At 56.7% G+C, this 12,800-nt stretch overlaps 1 protein-coding gene and 1 pseudogene across 3 annotated transcripts; both read right to left on the reverse strand.

Annotated features, from left to right (window-relative positions):
• Positions 1-281: 281 nt before the first annotated feature.
• LOC112479298 lies at positions 282-400 on the reverse strand (annotated as a pseudogene).
• A 1,994-nt stretch (positions 401-2,394) lies between these two features.
• RPS6KA4 (ribosomal protein S6 kinase A4) lies at positions 2,395-12,799 on the reverse strand. 3 transcript variants are annotated; one of them, XM_015588916.1, is made up of 17 exons: positions 12,665-12,799; positions 12,537-12,562; positions 11,588-11,806; positions 11,349-11,464; positions 10,671-10,778; positions 10,381-10,461; positions 10,197-10,300; positions 9,955-10,105; positions 7,469-7,633; positions 5,633-5,761; positions 5,348-5,481; positions 5,168-5,261; positions 4,607-4,780; positions 4,333-4,527; positions 3,856-4,015; positions 3,520-3,683; positions 2,395-3,262 (listed from the first exon to the last, which is right to left on the reverse strand). In XM_015588916.1, exons 3-17 carry the CDS (start codon positions 11,742-11,744, stop codon positions 3,089-3,091), a joined length of 2,106 nt encoding a protein of 701 aa, XP_015444402.1. In that variant the 5' UTR covers positions 11,745-11,806; positions 12,537-12,562; positions 12,665-12,799; the 3' UTR covers positions 2,395-3,088. The 3 variants fall into 3 exon arrangements, with proteins under 3 accessions (XP_015444402.1, XP_024902116.1, XP_006911205.1); XM_025046348.1 differs by having other exon boundaries at positions 5,348-5,460; positions 12,491-12,562; positions 12,665-12,794; XM_006911143.2 differs by having other exon boundaries at positions 12,491-12,562; positions 12,665-12,794.
• Between the last annotated feature and the right edge of the window lies 1 nt (position 12,800).

Genomic DNA, 12,800 nt, shown 5'->3' on the forward strand with positions numbered 1-12,800 from the left:
ATGAATGTGAATTTTCTCAGTTGTATACACATTTCATTAGATTGGTTTGACTGCACATAACATATGCCTGAAAGACTACACAGGAACTGGTGACATTGACATCTCTGGTGACAGAAAGTGGGTAGCTAAGGGTCAAGAGACATGGAAGAAATTTTTTCACTATATACTCTTTTGTATCTTTTGAATTTTGTTTTGTTTAGGGGAGGCAACCCTTGGTTGACCTCACAGATTGCAAGGACCTTGTCGGCTTACAATCTCTTATTTTTTAATTTTTTTTTTCACGCCTATAACACCTGGTCTTCCTGGGTGGTCTCCCACCCAAGTACTAACCAGGCCCGACCCTGCTTAGCTTCTGAGATCAGACGAGATCGGGTTTGTTCAGGGTGGCATGGCTGTAGACTCTTTTGAATTTTGAATCACGTGAGTTTATATCTTTTCACAAATATAAACTAAATTTAAATTTTGAAACAAAAAAATTTAAGAAGCATCTTTGACATTTCATGAACTCCGTTTTCGTGCAGGCGGAAATGTGGAAGGAAACTGTTTACATCAGAGTCGCAAACTCAAATACCTAGAGGGAGATCAATGAGGAACAGAGCTGGAGTGAGCGATAGGGAGTGGTAGGGACTGTGGCAAACCGGAAAGCAGAGGCCCATGATTCTGCTCCAGCCGATTCGGCCATGCAGGAAGACTCCCAGGGCTGCCAGCCCTTTCGATTTCTCAGTAAGTCAAACATCCAGAATTTCAGACACATTTTCTCATTTTAAAACATGTGCTGCCCCCCACCCACCAAAAAAAAATGAGTCTCCGTCAGCGAGTCACAAGCAGCTAGTCTGTAATCCATACTACATTTCTGTGGAATAGTCTCATTGAGAATCCCAGGAAGCATTAGGGAGGTGCAACTTGTCCAGAGTCAAGTGGGTGTTGCACAAGGCTAAGGCTAAAAGCCAACGCCCCCATTTCAGTTCTAACAGAAGTTTGTTAACAGGGACTTGGAGGGAGGTGAACATTTACAGGGCTATTGGGCCATTTCGGGGGCTTTGGTATTTTAACAGAGCCGGAAGTCTGAGCCTGCTCCCTAAGGCCGTTTTAGGAGTAGAATTAGAGGCAGAAGGGTGAGCCCTCCCTGCTCCCGTGAAAGAGACAGCCCCATATAAAGCCGGGTGGGTCAGAGGCCAAACCCAAGGTGGAGAAGCAGCTGGGACAGATTCCCATCACTTCCCATCACTTCCTCCCCAACTGGCTGCTTGAGGCCCTCTCCCTGCCTCTCTGCTGATTCACAGCCTGCCCAGCCTTCAGCCCAAGCCACATCTGTCTCCCTTCGGGCTCTCTGACCACACGGGGCAGAGGTGGGATTCGACCCAGAGTTGGCTCATTCCTTCCGAGTCCAGGCCCTTCCCATCTCGCCATCCTTTGAGCTCTAGTTCCTTTATCCATGAAATGAAAGCCAAGAACACCTCTTTCTTAGGGCGGCTGTGACTTAGGTGGGATGCAGCCTGAGGAAATTGAAGAAGAGAGACCACTTTTTAGCCACCAAATCAGCAAAGGTTTTAAAATGATAAGACGCAGTGCTTGTGAGTATATGAAGAAATGGGACATTTTCATATCCTGCTTCTGAGACTGCGTGGTCAGTGCGATATATTTATGAAGGTTATTTGAAAGTATATTTCAAAGTGTACATCAAAGTCTGTAGGCAAATCTATAGTGACAGGACTTAGAGGAGCGATTGCCCAGGGCTGGAGAGCTAAGGGGAAATGGGGAGTGACTGACAAAGGTAGTTTCTTTTGGGGGTGAAAAAAAACCAGATTGCAGTGATGGCTGCACAAGTCTGAATATACTAAAAATCAGTGAACTGCACTCTTAAGTGGAGGAATAATATTGTATATGAATTATAGCTCAGTAAAGCTATTTTTTAAATGCACAGATTTATGTACGAACGTGCTGGTCTCAGCATCATCTATGGTAAAAACAAAGTTTTAAACAGTCCATCCCACTAGCCCCTGGAGCACCTGGCACCCAACTTGGGAGTCCTCCATAGCGCAGCAACGCCAAGAAAACAGTAAAAATCTGACTGGGAAGCTGGGTCCTGACCGCATGTTTGCGCCTGGATCAGGCCTTGCCGGAAGCTACCCCTGGACTGTGTAGTTACAGGAGCTTAAAATTCCTGTTCTGCTGAGGCAAGTGTAGGTTAGGTTTTCTGTTACTTACAACCAAGAGAACTGTACATGACACATAGCAGAGCTGTCCAGATACAAACCCAAGATGGTTGTTTGGCCCTCCTGCTGCTCATGTCGAAAGCCAAGGATGAAGGGTAGCATCTTACCCAGAAGGGTTTGCCGTGTTCCTCCTATCAGAGGCCCCAGGCCCCCACCCCCCGACACACACACACACAGATGCCACAGACAGCACTGGGTGGATTTTTATTTTAATGTCAGCCCGGATGGGCTGAGGCGGTGATGGGATGCCCAGCCCAGACCCCCAAGGCCCCACCCCCAGCCAGGGGCAGCTATGCCAAAGGGGAAGGGTGGGTGAGAAGGGGACCTCCTTTTTTAGGGGGTCGCCTACCTCCTTCTTTAGCCCCAGTAGGGGAGAAGCAGGTGACATAAAGTGAGGCAGAAATGCTTCAGGGGGGCCCCCAGGACCTCTCCCTGAACCCCCAAACACAGGTCTTTGGTGGATGCGATTGCACAGACAGTCCATAAAGTGACAGCTTGAGGGGTGCCCCCTCCCAAGAGCAGGGGTCGGAGGAGGGCAGGGGAGAGGTCCCAGTTTCCCCCTGTGGCAACTCAGTGCAGAGAAGGCGGGGAGGAGCCCTCTCCCACTGCAGCAGCTCCTTGGGGAGAAGCGCCTTCGCCAGACAAGGTAGTCTTGGCAGAGGGGCCCCCACACCCCACTCCCCAGCAGGCCCCCTCCCTCCCTGCATCTCTAACTCTATCTGGTAAGACATAAAAAATTCTCTGCTTATAAAAATACTTCTGCTCTGTCTGGGGTGGGGGGGAAGGGCAATCCCCGGGGATGGGGAGAGGCGATGATGCTGGAGGCCAGGTCACAGCCCCTATGGGGGGAGGGGGGGTCACAGTGGCAGGGGCTAGGAGGGGGGCAGCGGGCCATTGGCTCGGCGCGGGGCTCCCTTGGCAGCAGGCGCAGGAGAGACACGACGAGAAGTGGCTGCGCTCCGCAGTTTCTGTTTCCGCCGCTTGGCCAGTGGCGCGTTCTCCACGCTCTTCAGGAAAAAACCCTCACGCTTGCCCCTGTTGAATGCCTGGCAGAAAAAAGGGGGTGAGTCCCCACCACCACCACCAGCCGGGCCTCGACTTCCAGATCCCAGCTTTGGCTCCCATCCCGGACCCTCCCTAGCTCAAGGCCAACAGATCCTCGGCCTCTGGCCTCCAGCGTCCTGAAAAGTCAGGGCCCTGACCCGCCAGAGGCCAGGACTCAGTTCACCTCTCCTTTCTGTGCTCTGAGGACGTCGCCTCTCCCAGCTCTGTCCACGCCCCCCTTACATGCCCCGCCTCTCACCATGAAGGTGGCGTTGAGCCCCGAGCGCACAGCTGGCCCCGAGGACTCCAGCACGTCCGGCGTCCTGAGCGGGGGCGAGGAGCGTGCGCTGCCATCTTGCAGCCACGAGCTGCCCCGCAGCCCCTCAAGCTTCAGCCGCTTGGCGGGGTCCACCGTCAGGAGCCCTGGAGGCGGGACGGGAAAATGTTGGGGTGGGTTTGTGTGTGGAAGCTGCCGGCCCACTCGCCTTGGGACTGGTCCCCTCACCAGGACATCTGACCCAGTGATGATCCCTGCTCCATCATGACCCCAGTGCCTCCTCTTCCCAAACCAGGACCTGTGACTCTGGCTCCGCACCTCGGACCAGCTCCTTGGCTTCCTCGGAGACGCCCTGCCAGGCCTCCCCGTCAAGGGAGAAGCGCCCCTCGCGGATCTTGCACATGATCTCGGCCGCCTGGCTCTGCCCGCCTTGGCCAGAGGCCCCCTGGAAGGGGACCTGCCCCGACAGCATCATGTACTGGTGGGTGGGGAGGGGGAGGGGATGGGGGGGAAAGTGAGACAGGCCCAGCCTGGAGGCCAAGGGAGGCCCACCCCATCTCGGCCCACCCCTAGATTCAACCTCTCCGTGAGGGCAACTCCTGAGGCCCACGAGCGATGACCCTGACCTCCAACCCAGAATACCTGGATACCGCGACCAAACCTCAGACCAAACCCTGCCACCCCACCGAGATGACCCCTGTGCCCTCTCTGGAGCCCCTGTTGCCCCTCACCGGGAAAAACTCTGACCCCAGACTCAGGCGACCCTGAATCCTCCAAGGGGACTCCGTCTCATACCAGAATGACGCCGAGACTCCAGAGGTCGCAGGACTCGTCGTAGCCCTGCTGCGCCAGCAGCTCAGGGGCCGCGTACTGCAGGGTGAAGCAGGGCGTCTGCATGGGCTCTGCGGGGCTCTGTGGGCGCAGCCGTGCGAACCCGAAGTCGATGATCTTCACCGGGGCTCCAGGCGTGTCGTCGGCATACAGGATGTTCTGTGAGGGGGGCAGGCGGCCGTGACGGACCGGCCCTCCGCGCCACAGCCCTCCCCCGCCGCCAAGGCCGGGCTCCCACCTCGGGCTTGAGGTCGCGGTGCACCACGCCCGCCTCCTCGTGCATGAAGCTCACAGCGGACACGAGGCTGCGCAGGATCTGGCTCGCCTCGGACTCACTGAAGTGCCGCTTCTTGCGGATGTGCTCCAGCAGCTCCCCGCCCCGCAGCAGCTCTAGGACTAGGTACGTGTGCAACTGCGGGCAGGTCAGCGGACCACCGTCACCCACGTGACTGGGCCCGGCCGGGCTCCGCCCACCACCCAGGTCCCGCCCCAGCCTCAGGCCCCGCCCATGTTCTATCCCTGACCTCAAGACCACCCCAAGAAGCACACTTGGGCTCACACTGCCTTACAGGCCCCCGCCCCTTTGTCCACCTTAAATCCTAACCCTCTCCATGCCCTCCTTAAATTCCGTTCCCTTGTTCTTTCCTTCTGGTCCTCCGTCCCTACCACTTCCCTGGCCTCACAGGGCCACTCAGACACCTCCCATGGCGCCTTCGGACTCCCCCATCTGTCGGCCTCCCCTCCCTCTGCCAGCAGCCTTTGCGGCCCTGCGTTCCACCCCAGCCCAAAAAGGCGTCACCTGGTCGTGATGCACTTCATGCAGCTTCACCACGTTGGGGTGTGACTGACACAGCCGCAGAGCGGCCACTTCCCGCTGCGTGTTCGCCTCCAGCCTAGGGGTGGGGCAGGAGGGGTCAGGATGGCCACGTCCGGCCCCGCCCTCCCAGACCTTCCCCGCTGTCTGCCCGGCCCCGCCCACCTGCGGCTGAGGATCTTGACCGCAAACTCCAGGCCGCTCTGGCGCTGGCGGCAACGGCGACACACGGAGAAGCTGCCCTGGCCCAATGCGGGTTCCCGCAGGTCCAGCTCGTACTGCTGGAAGAAAGGCGAGTCCTGGGGGCGTAGGGGGCGCGTCAGATGTCCTACCTAGGAGCCTTGCGGCCACGCCCCGCCACGCCCCACCTCGGAGAGTCTCCAGACTTCACCGAGCCAGGTCCAGATTCCCTGGGCCCAGAACCCCCCTCCCGAGTCAACTTCTCCCAACCTGCATCATGGCGCTCCTGGCCACCGCTGCCCTGCCGGGTCGGTCTCCAGCGCCAGACACTTCCAGCACGTCAGTCATCACCGCATTGTTGTGGTCAAACAGGATGGAGGGTGCCACGAAGGAATACCCCTGCGGAGGGCAGGGGGAGGCGGGTCAGGGGCGGACATGCATCTGGGAGCTGGGGGTGCAAGCGAAGTCCCTAGAAGGCCCAGGGCCCAGGGTGGGGGGTGTTTCCTGTGCATCCTGGTGCACACAGGATGTGTGGACATTTTATTCCATCTTGTTCTGTGGTCACTTGGGGCCATGTCTATTCCCTACCAGTCTGTGACCCCACCAGTCTTATCACAGTGACATGCCCCTCAAGTGCCAAGGGCATCACCTGACACAATGTATTAATTGCCCGGAAAGTGACGAGCAAATGCATGAAAGGACTGTGCCCCAGCGTCATCATAAGCTGCTTAGCTTATGAGAATTCAGCTATTCCCACTGAGGACAAAAAAATCTTTATTTCTTCCTTTCACATCGAACTTTGACCTCCTCTGCAAGGGGGCTACTGAGGAAATGTAAAGAGAAACCAAAGTTGATTCTTTGCCTTTCCAAAGGACCCATGTCCTGTCATTTCAGGTCAAGAGTTTCTCGAGGGTAATTTTAACAAGGTGTTATTTTCTCCTAAAAATGCGGCCCCACTGTGTGCTAGCATGCAAGCTCCACTGGGTGGGATTTTTGTCTCTTAGGTTCGTTCATATGTCCCCACTGCCCAGATCGGTGCCTGGTGCATTGTGGGCACGCAATACATATTTTTGAATCATGAAATGAATAAATAAGAGTAATCATCAATTCACAAGAAAGAACTTTCTCAGGACTATGAAACAACGGATCAGGAAACGTTCAAGCACTGAGCTGTCACTTGTAAAAGCTTCGCAGCGGGGACTGATCCATCCATCCTTGGTACTGGTCTACTCTTATAGTATACTAATGGACCATATCCTACAGGCCAGGCCCCACACTGGGCATAGGGACACAGAAATTAAACACACAGTCCCTGCCCTCTGGGAGCTTCAGATCAGGGGAGGCAAACTGACAAATGGTCAGAAGGAGGAGCTGTCTGCTGAGGGCTAGCGCACAAAGGAGAGGGCAGCCCCGGGCCATGGGAGCAAGGAGGACTCCACACAGGGCAGCCCTGGACAACGAGGCTTGAAAATGAGTGAGAGCTCGCCAGGCGGGCAACTGTGGGGAAGGCCCTCCAAGTGGAGGCAACTACATGTACAAAGGTACAGTGGTGTGTTCCAGAACCTCTGAGCAGTTCATTGCTGCTGAAGCACCACCTGTGACAGGAGCGAGAGCCGAGTCTAAGGCGCAGAGCAGGGACCACGCCTTGCAGGGACTCGAATGCTGAGCAAAGGCATTTGGACTTGTCCAACAGCCCTAAGCTTCTAAAACTGGGGTGGAGGGGGTCTGCGCCCCCAAGAATGTGATACGGTGTGCCAAGGGGCATGCAAAGCCACAATATAAACATGGCATCTCTTCCTAAAGGTCTACTTAAGTAAGTGAATAATTTAAAACCATTTTTATATAACAATAAGGAGATATGACGGAGTAGAATAGAAATTAACATGAAATTTATAGATAAACCATGAAGTTCAAAGATATGTCCTGCCATGGTGGTCTCTATGACCGACAACCTCCAGGTACCTCATGAGTGGAGAGGTCTAGGGGGAGATACTGAGTCCTGATCAGAACACGAGATCTATGCAGTACCCATGGGTCGGCCAGGGCTGAGGTGGCCAGCAGCATCCTGCCTCCCCCACATCTGAGGTTCCCTGAGCCCTCACTCACCTGGAAGATGCGAGGGTCCCCAGAGGGGGGGCTGCCAGGGGGTGAGTAGACAGGCTCCAGCCGAGTAAACTCCTCGGCAAAGTTGCCCACATCCAGCTCTGAGCGGATCTGGGGTCGGAATGGAGCTGGGATCTTCCTGGCAGCCAGAGCAGCCCAATCCAGGCCCTGGAAAATAGAAATGAGAGGTTAGGGGTAAAAGGGCAGGAAGTGGAAACCCGTCTGCGTTCAGGCCACTCTCACCGGGCGGCTCCTCAGTGTAGCAAGGGTCTACCTTGCATTTGGGAGAAAGTTGTTCTTCTTGCCTCCCCAGCTTCTATTTCCCTCCCTCTGCTAACACAATCCCTGGATCCCTTGGAGAATCACCTTCCACCACATGCAGTCAATTCTGGGACTTTTAATAGAACTGGATTGCAAAACAAATACCCTCCCTCCTGCTACATTCAAGCCTTGGAGGATGTGGGCCTAGAAGTGCTGGAGATGCTCCCTCAGAGTCTAATGATGAAGTCCCTATGCGGAAAAGCAGAACCAAGAGACAAAGAAAGAGATTCCTGATGACACGGATTCAGTACCTGGATGCAGCCTTGCCTGAAGTCAGCCCACTTTTCCTTGGATTTTTCACTGATGGGAGCTAAAACATGCCTTTTGTATTTAAGCTCATGTGGCAAATCCCATTCAGTGCCCGCCCAACATCCATTTTCTCTGTCTCCCTTAGTTCCATAGCCCCAGTTTTATTCTGGGAAATGATGGGCGCAACTAAGACAATATTTTACAACTTCCTTGTAGTTTGAGGTGACCAATAACTTGCAAGCAAGCAAATATTGTGAGGTAGGAATCTAGGAAAAGGTCCTCAAAGGGAGGGTGAACAGTTGGCAAGTGCCCTTTTCCCCTACCCCTCCTTCTTCCTCCTGCTTCCTGCCTGGACATCAGCCTAGATGGCAAGTGCTCCAGCAGTCATCTTGGACCATGAGGTAACCCTGAGGATGCAGGCTACATGCTAAGAGTTAGAGGAGCGTTTTGGTTTTTTTTAAGTTCCTTGGATTCATGAAGACACCACAGCAGCCCCAGCCTGTCAACCGCTGGACTTCTTTTATGTAGGAAAATAAACAAATAATCTTCTACCTTCTTTACACTACTGTTCACTCCGATCTCTGTTAACAGCCAAACACTATTACACGGATATCACCATTTTGAGTTGGACTTTTTTCACTTGCAGCTAAGAAGGTTGACTAGACTTAAAGTCCTCAGTTCTGCCATCGGGGACATCAGCATTGCTATCACCAAAGAGGCTGTCTCAAGAAAAGGGGAAATGAGGGGAATACCCCTTCCAAGTGTCAGGCCTTGAAGACCTTAGGGCCTCTCTGGTAAGACTACTGTTCACCCCACTCCCCGCACCCAGGACCCAGCATGAACTCGGGGTGAGCTTGAGGAATTCAGTTAAGGAAACTGACTCAGCCACTTCCCCCACGAAGGGACATCTTCGCCACAGAGACTTAGATTCTTGTCTCAGAAAGCAGCTCTGAGGGCCCTTCCAGGCATGTACAGGGAGATTCAAGGAGATGGCATTCGTAACAAGGTAACGGAGTGCCGGCCCACAATACATGCCCATTAATGGGTGCTTTTGTTACAATGTCAGACAAGTGGCAAATGTGATGCCCACATGTAAACAGAACACAGCATTGAAGAGCATGGGCCTACAAGTCACCCAGACCCAGGTTTGAATGGGAGCTCCACTACGTCTGGGCTGGGTGACCTTGGACAAATTACTTAACCTCTCTGAGTCTCAGTTTCCTCACCTGCAATGATAGAGATAATCAGAATGGTTCTGAGGGCTACGTGAAATAATGAAAGCACAGGGGTGACACATGGTGAGTGTTCACTGTTACAGGGTCATGCCAGGCAATGACGCTGGCTGCGCACAGCACGCAAGCCAGTAGGTCTCACAAGGAGACGGAATTCACTCTGCACTGCTCTCTAACCTGTGTGTGCCCTTAGCAAGGAAGCAAAACCCACGTGGCTCCTTGACCATACACGTGAGCTACAGGACTGTACAGGGACAAAGAACGAAACACTTGGGTGGACGCTAAGAGCCATGAGTGTGGCTTTTAGTACTGCTTTGGGCTCACGGGAGACCTGGCATCTGTTCCCAGCTCTATACATTTACTGGGAACAGACGCCAGGTCTGTATGATCTTGGGCAAGTCACTTCTTTTCTCCAAACCTGTCCAATGAAGGAACTGATAAATCCAGCCTCGAGTCCCTGCCAGCCCTGACGATCGATGAACCTAGAATTCTTTTCCCCGGGGAACACATCTTCCAAGTTTCAATAGAGATGAACAAGAAGATGAGCCTGCATTCTTTATCTGGGGATTTTCCTAAATCGAGTGAAACTGGCCAGTCTCAGACCATCCCTTCCGTGTCCCCCAACCCAGAGCAGCAGCCTGGCTTGGGTATGTGCAGAGAGGTGTGGGGGTGACTCAGGAGCCTCACCTGGAAAAACGGGTGGTTCTTGACTTCCTGTGCCCCCTGGGGCCCTGCACCCAGCCGCTTCTTGGGGTCCTTGCAAAGCAGCCGCTGCAGCAGGTCCTGCGCCACAGGCCCAATCCGAGAGGGGAAGGGAGGGGAGCACTTCAGGATCCGTCTGGGAGGATTGGCGGGGCGTCAGGGGCAGCGAGCCCCCCCCCAGCCCTGCCCAGGCCCCTCGGCTGCCCTCCGCATCCAGCCCTACTCACCGGGAGACCTCTGCTTGCGTGTTCCGCTCACCCTCCAACGTGAAGGGCGAGGCCCCCGTCAGCAGCTCGAAGAGCAGGATGCCCAGGCTCCACCAGTCCACAGCCTGCCGGGCCGAGCCAAGGTGAGGGCCTGCGGACACCCCGGCCTCACCCCACCCGCACCCCCACTCCCCTGTAGACCCACCTTGCCATGCCCTGACTTGCTGCGGATGATTTCGGGGGCCATGTACTCGATAGTGCCACAGAAGGAGAAGGTTCGCTCTTTCTGGGAGGGCGAGAGGACCCATTTTGGACACCTAGCAGCCCCCAAAGCTCAGAGCAGGGCTCATTGGACTTTGCGAGGGTTAAAGCAGTGGGAGCTTCCTGAAGGCAGGGCCTGGGGCTGTTGACCTCGACACCCCTGAGAAAGGAGGGGAGGGGAAGGAGATGGCTTGGACAGGGGTGGGCGCAGGCAGAGAGATGGCCTTCACTCACTTCCTCCGTCAGGAACTCCTTGCTAAGCCCGAAGTCCGTGAGGACGATGTGGCCCTCGGAGTCGAGCAGCACGTTCTCCAGCTTCAGGTCTCGGTAGATGATGCCCAGCTGGCAGGAGGAGCAAGAGGGGTACTGAGGACTCCTCCCCCCGCATCCCCAGTTCCTGCAGCCTGTGTCCCTGCACCAGGTCACAGCTCAGAAGGGGACCCCCTGTGCATCTACTGTGCAGGAGTGGGCTTGGGGCGAGACTGAGCCATTGGATAGGAAAGGCCATTTAAGATGCAAAAGCAAGGAAGGAGGACCCCATGGGGGGGCAGGGGCAGGGGAGCAGGCCTCAAGGTCCCTGGGAGAGAAAAGCCTGTGCGAAGAGCCCCATTTCCACAAGGCTTTGAGAGCCAACACATGAGGTCTCCGTTTGAGGAAGTTCCATGAACGCGGCGCCAGGAGGCAGCCCCAAGTTCCCTGTGAGAAAAAAGCCCCTTTGAGGGGACACAAGGGGAGGCGGCCACGTGAGGCAACACTGAGCCCTTCCTTCCAGGAGGCCTGGGGAAGCGGCCCCAGTCTCCAGCACCCCCCAGAATCCCCGAGAGAGTTCTGAGGCTACCATGTTTGCAGCCCCCTCCTAAGGCCCAGACCTCAGGCCCATGGCAACAGGCACGTGGCCAGGTTCTCACCCACCTTGTGCAGGTGTTCGAGAGCCAGCACGACCTCGCCCGCGTACACGCGCACCTCGGCCTCCTTGAAGTGCTGGCGCTGGTAGAGGTGGGTGAACATCTCGCCGCCGTTCACATAGTCTGGGGCAACGGAGTGGAGGTTGGGGAGCAGTGCCCCCCGGGGGGCAGCACCCACACACACACACACCTCCCTCCATGGGCCCCTGGGGACGGCAGCCCCCCCGCCCCCCGCCCAGCCCTTACCCAGGATGAGGTGCAGCTTGGCGTCGGTCTGGAAGGCGTAGTGCAGCGTGACCAGGAAGGGCGCCTGGCGCACCAGCTCCAGCACCGAGCGCTCCGTGCGCGTGTGCTCCTGGGTCTTGGCGCGCTGGACCAGCGCCGCCTTGCGCAGCACCTTCATGGCATACAGCTTCCCCGAGTCGTGCCCGCCGGCCTTCCGCACGAGGAACACCTTCCCGTAGGCTGTGGGAGCAGCACGTGGGGAGAGGGGAGGCCCCTGAGCAAGAGAGCGGCGCAGGGCACTGGGGCAGGAGGTGACGCCACCCCAGGGGGCTGTGCAGATTGGGAGAAGGAGCTGGGGCGAGAGGCGGGTGGGCATAAAGCTTGGCAGAGCCTTCTGAGAGAAAGGTGTGCACGGCACCAGGGGGAGGTTTGCTCAGCAAAACAGGGGAGGGGATGTGCAAACCGGGCTGAGGGGCATGCAACTCTAGGCCTGCAGGGCGAGGTGGGGGCGGGGCGTGTGCAAACCTGTGGAAGATTAGACAGATTGGAGGAGCTGCACATCCAAGGAAGGGAGGCAGAGGTGTGTGCGGACTTGGGAGGGCTGACATGGGAGGGACGTGCGAACCCGAGCTGGGGAGTTTGCAGAGCGGGGGAGAGGGTGCTCAGAAAAGAGGAGCTGTGGTAAATCGCTTGGGAAGGCTGCAAGCCCCCAAGGGTGTAAACGCGGAGGCCCTCGCAGGGAGGATCGGCCCTGGGAATGGGCATGCAACCCTGGCAGGGCAGGGCGGAGCGGGCAAGGCAGGCTGTGCCAGGAAAGGGTGGGGGGCATTGCCGGTGGCCTGGCCCAGGCCCAGGCGGGTGTGCCAGCAGGAGGCCCAGGGCACTGTGCCCGGGACATCTGCCCGGCGGGTGGGGGGTCCTCACCTCCCGTGCCCAGCACCTTGAGCAGCTCGAAGTTCTCCACGCTCACCTTCTCCTCATGCCCCGTCAGGTTGGCTGTGGGCACAGGGGGCGAATGAGCCCAGCTGTGCATGACCGCTCCCTGTGGCCCACGCAGCCATCACCCCACCCCGCAGCCCCTGGCAGTCCCTGCCCTACCTTCCGTGATCCTCAGCTCCACAGCACAGCCCTCGTCCTCGTCCTCGTCCCCCATGGCGGGTGGGTCGCTGGGGCCCGCGGCTCGGCTCCGGGCGGCGCCGGTTACATGGCGGCTCCGACCGGGGCGGGAGCTTCC

Source organism: Pteropus alecto, unplaced genomic scaffold, assembly GCF_000325575.1.
Source record: "Pteropus alecto unplaced genomic scaffold, ASM32557v1 scaffold43, whole genome shotgun sequence".
Lineage (NCBI taxonomy): Eukaryota > Metazoa > Chordata > Mammalia > Chiroptera > Pteropodidae > Pteropus > Pteropus alecto.